At 62.1% G+C, this 13559-nt stretch overlaps 1 protein-coding gene across 2 annotated transcripts; it reads left to right on the top strand.

Moving 5' to 3' along the window:
• Positions 1-12642, top strand: NCLN (nicalin). Of its 2 annotated transcripts, none has more exons than XM_065918077.1 (15): positions 1-312; positions 5553-5743; positions 5849-5993; positions 6832-6926; positions 7747-7827; positions 8120-8223; positions 9061-9149; positions 9235-9374; positions 9603-9781; positions 10799-10886; positions 10987-11025; positions 11114-11274; positions 12176-12229; positions 12323-12401; positions 12496-12642. In XM_065918077.1, exons 1-15 carry the CDS (start codon positions 129-131, stop codon positions 12550-12552), a joined length of 1686 nt encoding a protein of 561 aa, XP_065774149.1. In that variant the 5' UTR covers positions 1-128; the 3' UTR covers positions 12553-12642. The 2 variants fall into 2 exon arrangements, with proteins under 2 accessions (XP_065774149.1, XP_065774148.1); XM_065918076.1 differs by having other exon boundaries at positions 11111-11274.
• Positions 12643-13559: the final 917 nt, after the last annotated feature.

Raw genomic sequence — 13559 nt, 5'->3', positions numbered from 1 at the left:
GCGCGGGCTGCCCGACGCGGCGCCCGCAGGACCCCGGCGCCTACCCATGCCGAAGTGAGTCCGCGGGAGCCACCGCCACCGCCGTCCCGACGCCGCCGCCGCCCCGCGCGGCCCCGCCGCAGGCCAGGATGCTGGAGGAAGCGGGCGAGGTGCTGGAGAATATGCTGAAGGCGTCGTGCTTGCCTCTCGGCTTCATCGTCTTCCTGCCCGCGGTGCTGCTGCTCGTCGCACCGCCGCTGCCCGCCGCCGATGCGGCGCATGAGTTCACCGTGTACCGCATGCAGCAGTACGACCTGCAGGGGCAACCCTACGGTGCGTGGACCCGGGCCCCTGGCCTTCCCCCTGGGCCCGGCTCTTCTCCTGGGCTCTTGGTCTCCTCCGGCTCAGCCTCCCGGCTGGGGCCCTGACCTCCCGCCCAGCCTCCCGCCTCCCTAGGGCCCCGGCCTATGCCGGCCGGGATGCCCCTTCCCGTGGTTCGGTCTCTGCTCCCTGGATCTCAGGACCTGCCTCTCCCACACGTCCAGCAGGAGTTAAGCTTGCAGACCTCACTTGGGCCACCAGACCCTTTACCGGAGCTCCAGGCAAGTCCGAGCCTGGATACCTGAACCGCTGCTGGGCCCCTAGCTCTCTGTGTCCAGTATCCTGGGGACCCACCGCGCTGGCTCCCACAGCCCTCTGGCCCCGTCCCCGACAAGGGCTACCTGCTCCAGAACGCAGAACTCCCAGCCTCAGGCGACACTGTCGCTGCTCTTGACCTGGGTCCCCTGTCTCTCCCCAATCCCCAGCTGGAGCAGAACACCAGCCTTGGGCCTCCTTGATTTGGAGTGGAGTCTCTCAGCGCCGTTCTTCCAGGCTAAGCTAGACAACCCTGCACAGCCCTTCAGCACCCCGGTGCGCTTTATCTAGTGCTCACATTCTGCCCTGCTTAAGGGCTCAGAGCTCTGATTGCTCACCCCAGCCTGTCTTTATGTCAAGGCCTTCCCTACTCCCTGGTCCCAGCTCATGAATTAGGTTCCTCAGAAATTATCCTGCCTTTGTGCTCCTGAAATCCCATGTACTGCTCCCTGCTTGGGAGCGTACCCACCCCTCAGCCCTCCTGCTGCTCCTTCTCCCCAGGATTTCAGGCCTCCAGGCCTGGATCCTGCCTTGCTTCTGTTCTCCAGCCCTGCCCCCTCATCTGTTAAAATCTTTTGAAAGTGCCCTCTCTTTTCCCGGCCTTTATGTAGCTGGTGTTCCAGAACCTTTTGGCCTCTGGTTTCTCCCCCAACTTGGTATCTAAGGCCCGTCCACCCCATGAGGGCTTCCCCTCCCCAGTCCCCCGGTCCCCTCATCTCTGAGCCCTGGTTCTCTTGGACTGACCTCTCTTGTTGGAACGTCAGGGCCAACCTGAGTCCCCTGGACCCCTCGCCACCGCCAGGTCCTCGGGGAGCCCCAGTGTCTGGAGACATCCCCCTCAGACCCCATCTCATCCCAGAGTTACATCATTTCTGTTTAGTGCAGCGTTTGTCAATGCATGGGTCCCTGAGTGATGACTTTGGGTTGTCATGATTGACAGCCTCCTGGCATTTAGTGGGGCCAGGCCAGGGGTGCTGCCCCACACCTCACCGTGCCTGGGACAGTCTCACTCAGAAAATTATCTGGGCCAGATTGTCAGCAGTGCCAAGGGGGAGAACTCAGAGTTACAGTGTTGGCTGCAGACCCCAGCCTCCTCACCAGTGGGGTGGTAGGCCAGGAGCCCCTAAGGAGTGGGCAGTTTATATGTGTTGTTGGCATCCCCCTGGGAAGAGGGTCTATGCCAGTGGTGTCACAGGTGGCCCTTTGGGATGACTTTTGGTGTTTCATCATCATAATTCTGAATAGCCACGTGTGACTAGCAGCTCTGCCCGGTCTGGAGGATCCCGCCATCCCATTGGCTGGATCCTAGCTCTCTCCAGATCAACTCGCCGGTCCGTCCCTCACTATGTCACTCCCCTGTCCTGGCTCACACTGGGAGCCTTGCTGCGAGCTCTCCTAGCACACCCAGCTCTGCTCTGGCCCCTTGGGCAGCTGTAATCTGGCCGCGTGGATGCCCCGTGTCTCCTACTGCCTGTTCAGCGCTGGCCTGCTTGCTGATATGGCCCCCTGTCCTTGCCCAGACAGGCACTTCCTGACACTCGTCCTCCACGTGGGCCCTTGGAACCTTCAGTACTTTCTCCCTGTCCTCCTCCCCTCCTCTCTCTCAGTCCTTTGCCCCCAGTCCTTGACTCCTTGCTATTCTTTTTTCTGACCCTGTGACTCCCTCACCCCACACACCCTCCTTCCTGGCCCCCATCTTTGCCAGACACTGAGTGGGCTCCGGGATGAGCAGAGGGGCGTGGCGGGGCGCCCACCCAGCTTGGCTCACACATCTACACCCCCACCCTGGTCCCACCCAGCAGTGTCCCCCGTTGGCAGGGATGCGGGGCACCCGCCACTGGGGAGATGCTGGTGCGATAGTCCAGTGGAGCAGGGAACCCCAGCTCCCTCCCAGTGGTGGAGAATCTTGAGAGCTGCTCTGCTGGGTCATCACTGATTGCAGTGTCCCCAGCATCGCGCATGCCCTTGCTTTGAACCTGGTTTCCCAACTTCCTGTCCGCTCTCCGCACCTCTTGAGAAACCGGCAGCCCGGCAGCCGGGCAGGAGAGGTGTGTGCTCTTTGAGCTGGGGTGAGCTGGGCCCTGGGTGTGGCCTGCCTCCCCGCCCTCTCACAACGGACTCCGGCCTCCCTGGGCTGGGCCGCTCATGCCCATCCCACTTGGTCCCCTGCAGAAATGGCCCTGGTAGGCGGGGACGTGGGCACCCACTCCAGGCACCAGGACGGGCACTCCGGCCCTGGTTGTAAATAAAGTTTTATTGGCACTCTGCCACGCCTACAGTCGGCTTTGCACTGCAAAAGACTAGTGCTACTGTAGGGAGAGAGGACTGGCCTTCGATTGCAAAGTCTGCAACCTCCATTCAGGTCTGGTCCCATCGTGGGGATCTGCAACTGCCCATCCAGGTGTCCAGAGCCTGTCGTGACGCAGGGGCAACAGGCCTCGCAGACTTCAGCCTCGCGCCAGCCAAGGCGGTCTCTGCTCTTGGGGTGCTTGGCCTCTGAGGGGGCACTTGGGGGCTGGTGTCTGCCTGACCCCGCTCTCACCCCCTCCTTCCGTTCTCTGGCCATCCTCCTCCTCCTGGAAAGCGGGCCACAGTAGGCTCCACAGGCGGCCCCGTGTGTCCCCACCCTGAGGTGACATCTGAGCCACCCCCGGGAGGCTGCGGGCCCCCCGGGAGGCTGCGGCTGGGACAGGTGGGGCATGGGGGAGGGGCCCACCCGCCCTTTCAGAGTTTCAAGGGCTCCTGAGGTCTCTGCCGCCCTCCCCTACCAGGCCCTCGGGGGCTCCCATGTCACCCTAAAGCAGAAGAGGGGCCCCGGAGCGGTGGGGAGAGGCATGGAGGCCCCAACCTGGGGCGCATGGCCCGGCTCCCTTGGTCACTGGCCCCTGCCCCTGAGACGGCCCTGCTCTTTCCACCTGGGACGCCATCCCTTCTGTGTCCTGCCGGTTCCCTCCCCCGGACTGGCCTTCAGGATGAGCTGTAGAAAGCAACCCCTCTCCTGCTGGCCAGTGCATTCCTGCAAAGCAGTGGGGGGGGGGGCCCTGCCCCCATCTGAGCCTGAGGCTTCATGGGGGCCTGGTGTGTCCCCAAGGACACCATGTCACCTTGCCCGGCTACCTCGTTCTCCAGGCAGCATGGTCCGGCTCCCGTGGGGAAACAGACCTGTTTGTCTGCATTGTTGCCTTGACACTTGCTGTGAGGGGCTGGGGTGTAGGAGGATTAGTGTGCTTGCTTTGTGCATCCCAGCTCAGCCAGGGCCTGTGAGACATTTTGGGCACTGTGTGCCTTTGTCATCTGGGAGGTCTGACCGAAGAATCTGGAGTTTCGGCAGCATCCTGCTGAGTGCTAGTGGCCCCGGCAGTTGAGGGGGCCTGCCCGAGCCCCGCCTCCCCTCAGTCCAGGGAGGACAGAGGGCCCCGAGGACCGTGCACCCAGGCTGTGCAACCACGGGAGTCCACGTGCCGCATCAGATGTCTGCCCTGCCTCTTGCCCCTCCAGCTCTCAGGGCAGCGGTGACGTGTGTGAGGGGACCCACCAGCCTTGGAACAGTGGGCTTCTCTGGTGGCTCAGACAGTAAAGGATCTGCCTGTGACGCAGGAAACCTGGGTTCAATCCCTGGTTTGGGAAGATGCCCTGGAGGAGAAAATGGCAACCCACTCCAGTATTCTTGCCTGGGAAATCCCATGGACAGAGGAGCTTGGTGGGCCACAGTCCATGGGGTCGCAGAGTCAGATAGGACTGAGCGACTTTCACTTTGGCTGCACAATCCTGGTTACAGCCTGCCCCTTCCACTCTGGTGGGAAGAAGTCAGTTGCCTGGAATAAGCTTGTGAGCAAGGCAGGGTCCATGCCAGGAGGCAGCTTCTCACTTCCTACCTGATTCTCTGGATCTTTCTTGAGACAAATCTGGGTGGCCCTGCTCCCAGGGGACACGGGGCCATGTCTGAGGTTGTCTGTGATTACCATATCTAGAGGGTTCCTGGCAACACGGGTGTGGGGCCAGGGAGGCTGCCCTACACCCTACAGCGTCCAGCATGGCCCACAGGCTACAGTGTGGCCCTGACTGTGGAAGAAGGTGGATAAACCCTGGTGCTTGCCCTCCTGAGGGGCCTTGGGGAGACCAAGCATTTGTTCATGCATTCCATGTCCTAAGCGCGCTAGGCTGGTAGTTGCTAGGTGATGCTGGGTTCACACTGCAGTGAACAAGGTCGGTGCCCCTGGAACCCCCAGGCTAGTTGCAGGGTGGGGGTGGTGTTGGCCTGGAGAGGGCAGGGTTTGGGTTTTCCCCAGGATATTGGGTTGGGAACCTGGGGGGTGAGGAGGTGTAGCCCCCTAGGTCAGGGGCTCCCCCTGCTGGTGTCTGGACCCTGGAGTGGAGTGGGTACTGGGGGGACTCTGCAGGGCATCTCCGAACAATCTGGGCGGGGCAGGAGGCTGGGGATTGGGTTTGCTCAGCTGACACTTGTCAGCCTTGCAGCTCCTGGAGCCACGGGGAACCCAGTGGTGAAGGGCTCGGGGAGCAAGACCAACTGAGTTCCAGTCCCAGTACTCTTGCTGACGGTCTTGCCTGGCAGTGGGGGCGGGTGGCTTGGGGGGACCCTGGCTGCCTCTGTCGGGTGGGTTGAGAGCACCAACCCCCTGAGCTGCTTCAGGGACACGGGGTGGGGTGGGGACACATTGCCCGGCCCAGCGGGCATCCCGTACATGATTGCCGGGTGGCTGAGCGAACAGAGACATCACTTTCTGGGGGATGACTGCAGCACGGGGTATGGTGCGGAGAGGCGAGTGCGAGAGCAGACAGCCGCTAGGGTCTAGGAATGTGGGTGTGGAGGGGAGGTTGACCCAGGGAGAAGGTTCTTGGAAGGCCCCGCGAGTCCCCGGGCGGTGGCTGGCGGACCGCAGGGGTCCAGCGCCCCACTCAGGGTCGCGTCCCCACAGGCACGCGGAACGCGGTGCTCAACACAGAGGCGCGCACCATCGACGCGGACGTGCTGAGCCGGCGCTGCGTGCTCGTGCGGCTGCTGGACTTCTCGTACGAGCGCTACCAGCGTGCCCTGCGCCAGTCTGCCGGCGCTGTGATCATCATCCTACCGCGGACCATGGCTGCTGTGCCGCAGGACGTCGTCCGGGTGAGCCCCGCCTCGCCCCGGGGTTCCCTCTCTCCCTCCGGATCCCCTCCCCCCGCGCCCCCCTCCCCCCGCACACCGCAAACCGAACGCGTGCTTCTTGCTCAGCAATTCATGGAGATTGAGCCCGAGATGCTGGCCATGGAGACCATCGTTCCCGTGTACTTCGCCGTAGAGGACGATGCCTTGCTGTCCATCTACGAGCAGACGCAGGCCGCCTCCGCCTCCCAGGGCTCCGCCTCTGCCGCCGAAGGTGGGCTGGTGGGGGTTGCTACAGGGTGGGGAGCGCGTGGATAGGCTGCGCTGTGCTGTTTCTGCCTCCCCCCCCCTCCCCCCCCTACCTTTCCAAGCCAACACGTGCTTAAACCGTGGGGGCACCGGTCATCATAGATCGCATCTTCCCAGTCGCCACCTGCAGGGAGGAATCTTCCCCGACCAGGGGTCGAACCCTCGTCCTTTGCGCTGGCGGGTGTATGCATTACCAGTGAGCCACCAGGGAATCTCTACAGTTGTGTTTTTAAACGTTTAAATGTGTAAAGAACAGAAGGATTTGAGGCAGGGTGAGCTCCTGGGTGTTTTAAGCAGCCCCTGCCCCCAGGTGAAGTGAACCGTTAGCTCACACCCTCTCCCGGTCCTGGAGATAAGAAAACTTGCCTTTTTATGAATCTTTGGGTTCTCACACCGTCTCAGCTTTTGGGGCTGGGCTGGAGGGTCATGAGCTGTCTGATGGGAAACTCCTGTTTTGGCATCCCTGCTCAAGTGATCCTTGGAAAGCTAGGTCAGAGGCAGTGTGCACCCCTCTGTGATTTAGGAAGGGGCCCAGATGGGGCAGAACGAGGGCACACATGGCTCCCGCATGGGAACCAGGAGACTGTTTCACCAGTCCTTGTCCTGGATGCCCAGATTCTTTCCCATGTCCAGTTATCGTGTTGTGTTCTATCCATGCGATCAGTCCCGCTTTTGCTCAGACCGAACACTTAGAGTCTGGGGTAACGAGGACCCAGGTTCTGGTCTGGGACACCCCCCCGCCCCCCCAGCTGCTGCAGGGCAGTCACGGGGCTCAGGCTGACCCTCCCTGGCCCTGTATCCAGTGCTGCTCCACACCGCCACCGCCAACGGCTTCCAGATGGTCACCAGCGGGGTCCAGAGCAAGGCCGTGAGTGACTGGCTCATCACCAGTGTGGAGGTAAGTGCCTGGCGCCTAACTGCCTGTCCCCACTGGAGGGGCCTCTTCTTGGGCGAGGGGATCAAGTCGCCACCTCTGGGGAGGTGGGGCTCCTCCAGCTCCTCCGGCTTCCCCGACCCCTGCCTCCAGGAGTGGCTACCCCCTTCCCTTCATGGAACATTCGCTGAGCTGGGAGAGAGGAGAGCTTGGGGCAGCAGTTAAAGCAGAGTGCAGAAAAGTTCAGACACCCATCTCCCATCAGGAGGCGTCCAAGCCAGAGCAAGCTCCCAAGTCCTCCCCCACTTCCATTCTCTCCACGGACAAACGTGGGGTTTTATCACTGCTCCCCCCAGAAAAAAGCTCTGAGCAATTTTGTTCCCACTTCTTGCACAAGGAGGCCTCCACTGTCTCCTTGCAGGGCAGCCCTCCATCCAGAGAGTAAAGGCTGCAGGGCCTTAGCGCCTGATGCCCTCAGGCAGTGCTCTGGACAGGCTGTCTTCCCAACTGCTCCTTGTTGCATTTGACGGAGGGCCGGTTTACACAAGAGGACGCTGACTCCTGGGCTCTTCCTGTGCTGTCCCTATGGGCGGGGTCTCCATCAGCAGAGCTCAGCCCTTGAAGGGTAGGCCTGGTTTCTGGGTGGAGAAGCAGAGCTGGCACCTTGGCCCCCAGCAGAGTCTGGTCCACCTGTTTCTGTACATAAAGTTTTACTGGAAAGTGACCATGTCCACTGGTCCACTGGTGCCCACGCTGTAGCTGGCAGAGCCTAGAACCCTGCCCCCTGAGGTGAGGGTGGCTGTTGTTTCCTATGGGCAGGCCCTTCACACCCATGTCTCTACAGGGGCGGCTGACTGGGCTGGGTGGAGAGGACCTGCCCACCATCGTCATCGTGGCCCACTACGATGCCTTTGGGGTGGCCCCGGTATGTCCACGTCCTCCCCGCCCAGTTGGGGGCTCTAGCTTCAGGCTGCAGGGTAGCAGGGTTGGGAGAGCTTTCTACGTGTGTGGGGGTTGGGCCACGCCAAGGGGGCATCAGTCGGGTTTGGGCAGAGCTGGGGTCTAGCGCGGGAGAGGAGGCGATCCCAGCTGAACTGGAAAGGAGGCCTGAAGGTAAGATTGTGGGGGTGGGGTTCAGAGTGGGCCCCAGGCCGGGTGGAGGTGGGTGGTGCTGCGCGCAGAAGTGGGCTGAGCATGCCCTTTCTTCCTGCCTGCAGTGGCTGTCGCACGGCGCGGACTCCAACGGGAGTGGTATCTCGGTGCTGCTGGAGCTCGCCCGCCTCTTCTCCAGGCTGTACACCTACAAGCGCACCCACGCCGCGTGAGTGACAGGGCCAGGGGGCGGGCCCGACCCGGGATCTCAGAGTCAGTTCAGTCAGGCCCCGCCCCTCCAGGCCCACCCACCTACCCCCTCCCCAGGAATCCCACTAGGGGCTGGGCTGCTTCCAGATGCAAGAAACAGAAACCCCTGCAAAGGTCTCTTGCGGGGGCACTTGTCCACACAGCACGGTGACACAGCACGGTGCCCCAGGAGAGCAGGGCCCTGGTAGCTAGCGGGTCTCCCCAAACTTCACATTCCAGGCCACACACCTGCTCTCACGCAGATGGCTTGAGAAGCACTGTGCTCACGTTCCTTGTGGGGCCGGGGGGTGGGGGTGGGGCGGTGGTGGGGTGGTGGTGGGCAGGCGTTGAGATCAAGGTGTTGGCAGGGCCGCACTTGCTGTGTTTCTTTTATAAGGACTGCCGTGGTTGTGGTGAGGTGGGTACAGCTGGGGTGGGGGCCCAGTTACATGGTCCTTCACCACCCCCCTGGCTTCACTCCTGCTCAGGGAGGTGGTGCTGAGTTCCCATCACTTCCTGTTTCCTGGTTGGTCCACCCAGTCTCTCCTGGTTGAGAGCTCAGAGAGGTCTCTGGAGCCTCCCTTCTCACCCTGGAGACACTGGGTGATGTTGGAATGTCTGTGGTTGTCAGGACTGGGGGGCTCCTGGCACTCACTTGTGGGGGCCAGGGATGTGCCCAGCGCCCGCAGTGCTCAGGATGCCCGATGTCAGCAGTGCCAGGACAGGGTGGGATTTGGTACTTGGTGGGGAGACCACCCCCTCGTCGGGAGCCTGGACTCCCACCTGTCAACTCTGTGGCCCCACTCCTCCCTGCCAGGTACAACCTCCTGTTCTTTGCTTCCGGAGGAGGGAAGTTTAACTACCAGGGCACCAAGCGCTGGCTGGAAGACAACCTGGACCACACAGGTGAGCGGCCCCTGCGGCCAGGGTGGGGTCTGGGCCCCCGGTACTCCCCCATACCTCCCCGCCCACCAGCCCTCACTGTTTGCAGATTCCAGCCTGCTCCAGGACAATGTGGCCTTCGTCCTCTGCCTGGACACTGTGGGCCGGGGGGACAGCCTCCACCTGCACGTGTCCAAGCCGCCCAGGGAGGGGACGCTGCAGCATGCCTTCCTGCGGGAGCTCGAGACGGTAGGTGCCCCGTGAAGGCTGAGTGGGGACATGGGAGCTGCTCGTGTGAACCCTGGGACCTCAGTTGGGTTTCTGGGGGACAGGTGGGCTTCTCCCCAGGTTCCAGAAGCAGGAGGTTCAGGGAGGGACTGGGGATCCATCGGGCAGCAGGGGCCACCTGTACGGAGGCCGGTGAAGCCAGGGCATGGCACATGGGCACCAGGCAGAGCCTGATAGCTCCCCTTGCAGGTGGCCGCCCACCAGTTCCCTGAGGTGCGGTTCTCCATGGTGCACAAGAAGATCAACCTGGCTGAGGATATCCTGGCCTGGGAGCATGAGCGCTTCGCCATCCGCCGGCTGCCCGCCTTCACCCTGTCCCACCTGGAGAGCCACCGTGATGGCCAGCGCAGCAGCATCATGGACGTGAGGTGAGAGCCCCCCCACCCCCATCAGATTGAGCCAGTCGGGGCCCGTCAGGCTTCCTGGAGGAGGTGGCGCCAGAACCGAGGGGCATGAGCCAGGAGAAGAGAGGGAAGAATTGATTGGGCGGAGTGCTGGGGGAGCCAGTGGCCGCCACCTCACCCTGCCTCCCCGGCAACCTGCACCCCACACCCACTCGGGTCGGGATGTGTCGCCTCCGACGCTCCCCTCTGGTCCTGTGTGGCCTCAGCCCTCGCTGACCCTGGACTTGTGGCTGTGATGCCGTCCTCGTTTCCGTCGTCATGGGTCCCCTCCCTGTGCCTGTGTCCAGGCTCCCCTCCTTATGAGGACAGAGCCATGGACTTCGGGACCTCCTGCTCCACTGTAACCGCATATTAACCAGTTGCGTCTGCAGACACCCTGCTGCCAGCTCGGGTCCCATTCTGGAGTTTGGGCGGCCGTGGGTGTGGGGGACACCGTAGCCCCTCCACAGGGCGTTACCTCAGCTCTGCCCTCAGCAGCCGGCGGAGGCAGGCAGATGTCCTGGCCCCCAACCCCATACCCCCAGGTTCTGGAGGAGCACAGAGGCCCAGAGCCATCTGGTCACTGAGGCCCACGGGCATCCTCAGGGCTCAGCTGGGCACCCGGGGCAGCCCTGTGGGGGGTGGGCCTAACCCAGAGAGGAGCCCGAGGGGTGGGGTGGGGGACCATCCTCTGGGAAGGCTGTTGTTTTTTCTGTCTTTTCATCATCAGACACGAATGTGATCATTCTTGGTTTTGGGTGATTGATGCCACTTTCAAATATGTATGTTTTTAAAATCTGCCCTCTAAGGGAGGCGGGAGGGGAGTTTAGGATTGGGGGGGGAACTCATGTACAGCCGTGGCTGATTCATGTATGTCAGATGTATGGCAGACATACATGTATGTATGGCAGAAACCACCACAATATTGTAAAGAAATTAACCTCTAATTAAAATAAATAAATAAAGTAAAAATAAGTAAATAAATAAAATCTGTCCTTGAAGGTCTCGAGTTGACTCGAAAACCCTTACCCGAAACACAAGGCTCATCGCTGAGGCCCTGACCCGCGTCATCTACAACCTGACAGAGAAGGTGAGCCCCTGGCCACCCGCGAGCCACTCCCTCCCTGCCACCCCCTGCCCCCCAGCCCCCAGCGGGTCTGAACTCAGCCCCGGCCTGCCTCTCTCTGCAGGGAACGCCCCCGGACATGCCAGTCTTCACGGAGCAGATGGTAATGGCCCGGCCGGCGGGTGGGTGGGCTCGGGGGCATGGTGGGAGTGTGTGGGGGTCCTGTGACCACTGTTGCATCCCCGCAGCAGATCCAGCAGGAACAGCTGGACTCGGTGATGGACTGGCTGACCACCCAGCCACGGGCCGCCCAGCTAGTGGACAAGGACGGCACGTTCCTCAGCACGCTGGAGCACTACCTCAGTCGCTACCTGAAGGAGGTCAAGCCGCACCACGTCAAGGCCGACAAGCGGTGAGGCCAGGCGCAGCCCCTGCCACCAGCTGGCAGAGGGCCCTTCCAGGGTCTCCCTGCCACACCCTGGAACCAGATGGAGCAAATGGAAACTCAGGGTGAAATGTCACAGGATGAGTGAACAGTGCGGGTGCCCTATTAAATCTGAGCTCCAGGTGAACGACGAACTATCCCAGCATAATACCTCTCACGTGGTGTCTGGGACACACACTGAGAGCCCGTGTCATCTTTATCTTCAGTCCTTACAGAACTGAAGCCCTGTGTTTTATCTGGCAGCCCTGTACCCCTGCCCACCCTCTGTGATCCACCTGTGCCCTGGGCCTCAGGCGACTCCTACCCCAGGCCCCCTTCTGCCCTCAGAATGCTCCTGCCCTCTGCAGGCCTCCTGGATTTTGTCTTCTTTCTGTTTGATGCTCCCAAGTTCCCTGGTTGGGCTGAATGAGGGCTGAGGAAGGGTGTCTGGGGGACCCTCAGGCAGGAGACACCCCTCCTCCTCCACAGACAGCTCAGTGCCACTCACTGGTTTTCCATCTTCCTCCCAATTTGTGCCACTCCAGGGAGGCAGAGCTCTTGAACAGAAGAAGAAACTGAGGGTCACAGTGGACCCACAGCTGTGGAGCTGGGGGTTCCGAGTCCTCAGCTCTGATCATTCTCCCTCTATAGAAACCAGACCAGAGAATTTCCACAGTCACCACACTTTGTTCTTAGAGAGTTGTTGGCCCAGAAAGCCATAGAAGAGGTGTTAGTTCAGAATAAAGGACGTCCTTCCTTAGGAGAGACAGTGGCAACCCCCTGCAGACACATACCTAGGGGCCTCCCTGCTGCTGTGTTCCTGGGCTAGTGGGACTTTGGGTGGCTCTGATGTCAGGGTGAGCCCGCTGAGCAAGTGCTCTCTTGCCAGGGACCCCGAGTTTGTCTTCTACGACCAGCTGAAGCAGGTGATGAATGCCTACAGGTGAGCACCCTGAGTCACCGCCCAGGGGCCTGGGTCCTCAGAACAGCTGGGAGCAACCAGCTGACCGCCTCCGCCACCCCCTCCCCTCCCCAGGGTCAAGCCAGCCATCTTCGACCTGCTCCTGGCCGTCTGCATTGGTGCCTACCTCGGGATGGCCTACACGGCAGTCCAGGTAGGCAAGGGTCGGCGGGAGGCGGGTCCTTGTGGGAGCCCAACGGGTGGCCCTTTTCCCCCTGGTCTCATTGGAGTCCTCCCACCACCCCCAGCACTTCGACCTCTTATACAAAACTGTTCAGAGACTGCTGAAGGCCAAGACGCAGTGACCAGGCTGCCATCCCCGCCTCACCTGGAGGGCAGGGCCTCCCCCTTGGTGGCCGAAACCCTGAATTACAGAGCTTTTCTGTGTTGCTCTTGAGGACTTGGGGGCTTCTTTCTCTTTTTTGTCCTTTGCGCTCCCCTGGAGGAGTGTTGGTGGAGGCCTGGGGCCAGGTCACAGACTCGGGGACAAATGTGTGGATGAGCCCCCCACCCTGGAGTTGGCCCCATGGCCCTGGGGTGTAAGCCATGGTCAAGAAAGAGGAAACGAGTCCAGCGTGGCCTTGGGCATCACCCCTGCCTAAGACGCTGACCCTGGACCTGGCAGTCACAGGCCAAGGAAGTCGGGCCAGGCCACCCACCAAACCCCCAGCCCTCCACCACGCTGGCTCTGTTCTGACCTCGAGGCTGCCCTCCGCATTCCCCGACTGCCCCCCCCACCCGGCCATCCCGCCCCGCGCTCCAGTAACCCGGGCTCTCCCTTCTACCCTGTCTGGAGAGTGCACCGCAGGGCGTCTGGGTCTCTGGATTCGGCCCCTCCCTCCCAGCCTTGTGCTCCGCCTCCACACCCCCCAGCCCGGCTGAGGGGAGCCAGCTCGGGGCGGCCTCCAGACTCCCTGAAGCCCCTGGGCAGCTGGCGCCCTGGACACCCGGCACCCTCCCCGTCTGCTCTCTCACCCCGCCTCTGGGTTCCTCTGCCCCGCCCCCTGCCCCGGAGTCCCGCCCACCAGGCCCCGCCCACCTCTCCTAGTCCTTGGGGCTCCTGCTCAGCCTGTTCTGCGGAGCCCTGGGGGCGGAGGCAGCCCCTCTGCTCCTGTCCCGGGGCCTCGGTTTCCTCATCTGCAAGGAGGAGGTCGCATTCAGGGGGAACGTGTGCCCCCATATCCCCGGAGGGGACGTGACCACAGGGGAGCTCTTCCTGGGACCTGGAGGGGGCAGGTCCAGGCCTGAGCCCCTGGGAAGGGGTGAGGTGGGGGAGGCGAGCAGGGCTGGGAGTGACCTCAGGGAGACCCAG

This window comes from Muntiacus reevesi, chromosome 1 (genome assembly GCF_963930625.1).
Source record: "Muntiacus reevesi chromosome 1, mMunRee1.1, whole genome shotgun sequence".
Lineage (NCBI taxonomy): Eukaryota > Metazoa > Chordata > Mammalia > Artiodactyla > Cervidae > Muntiacus > Muntiacus reevesi.
This window is presented reverse-complemented; position numbering and strand designations above follow the sequence as displayed.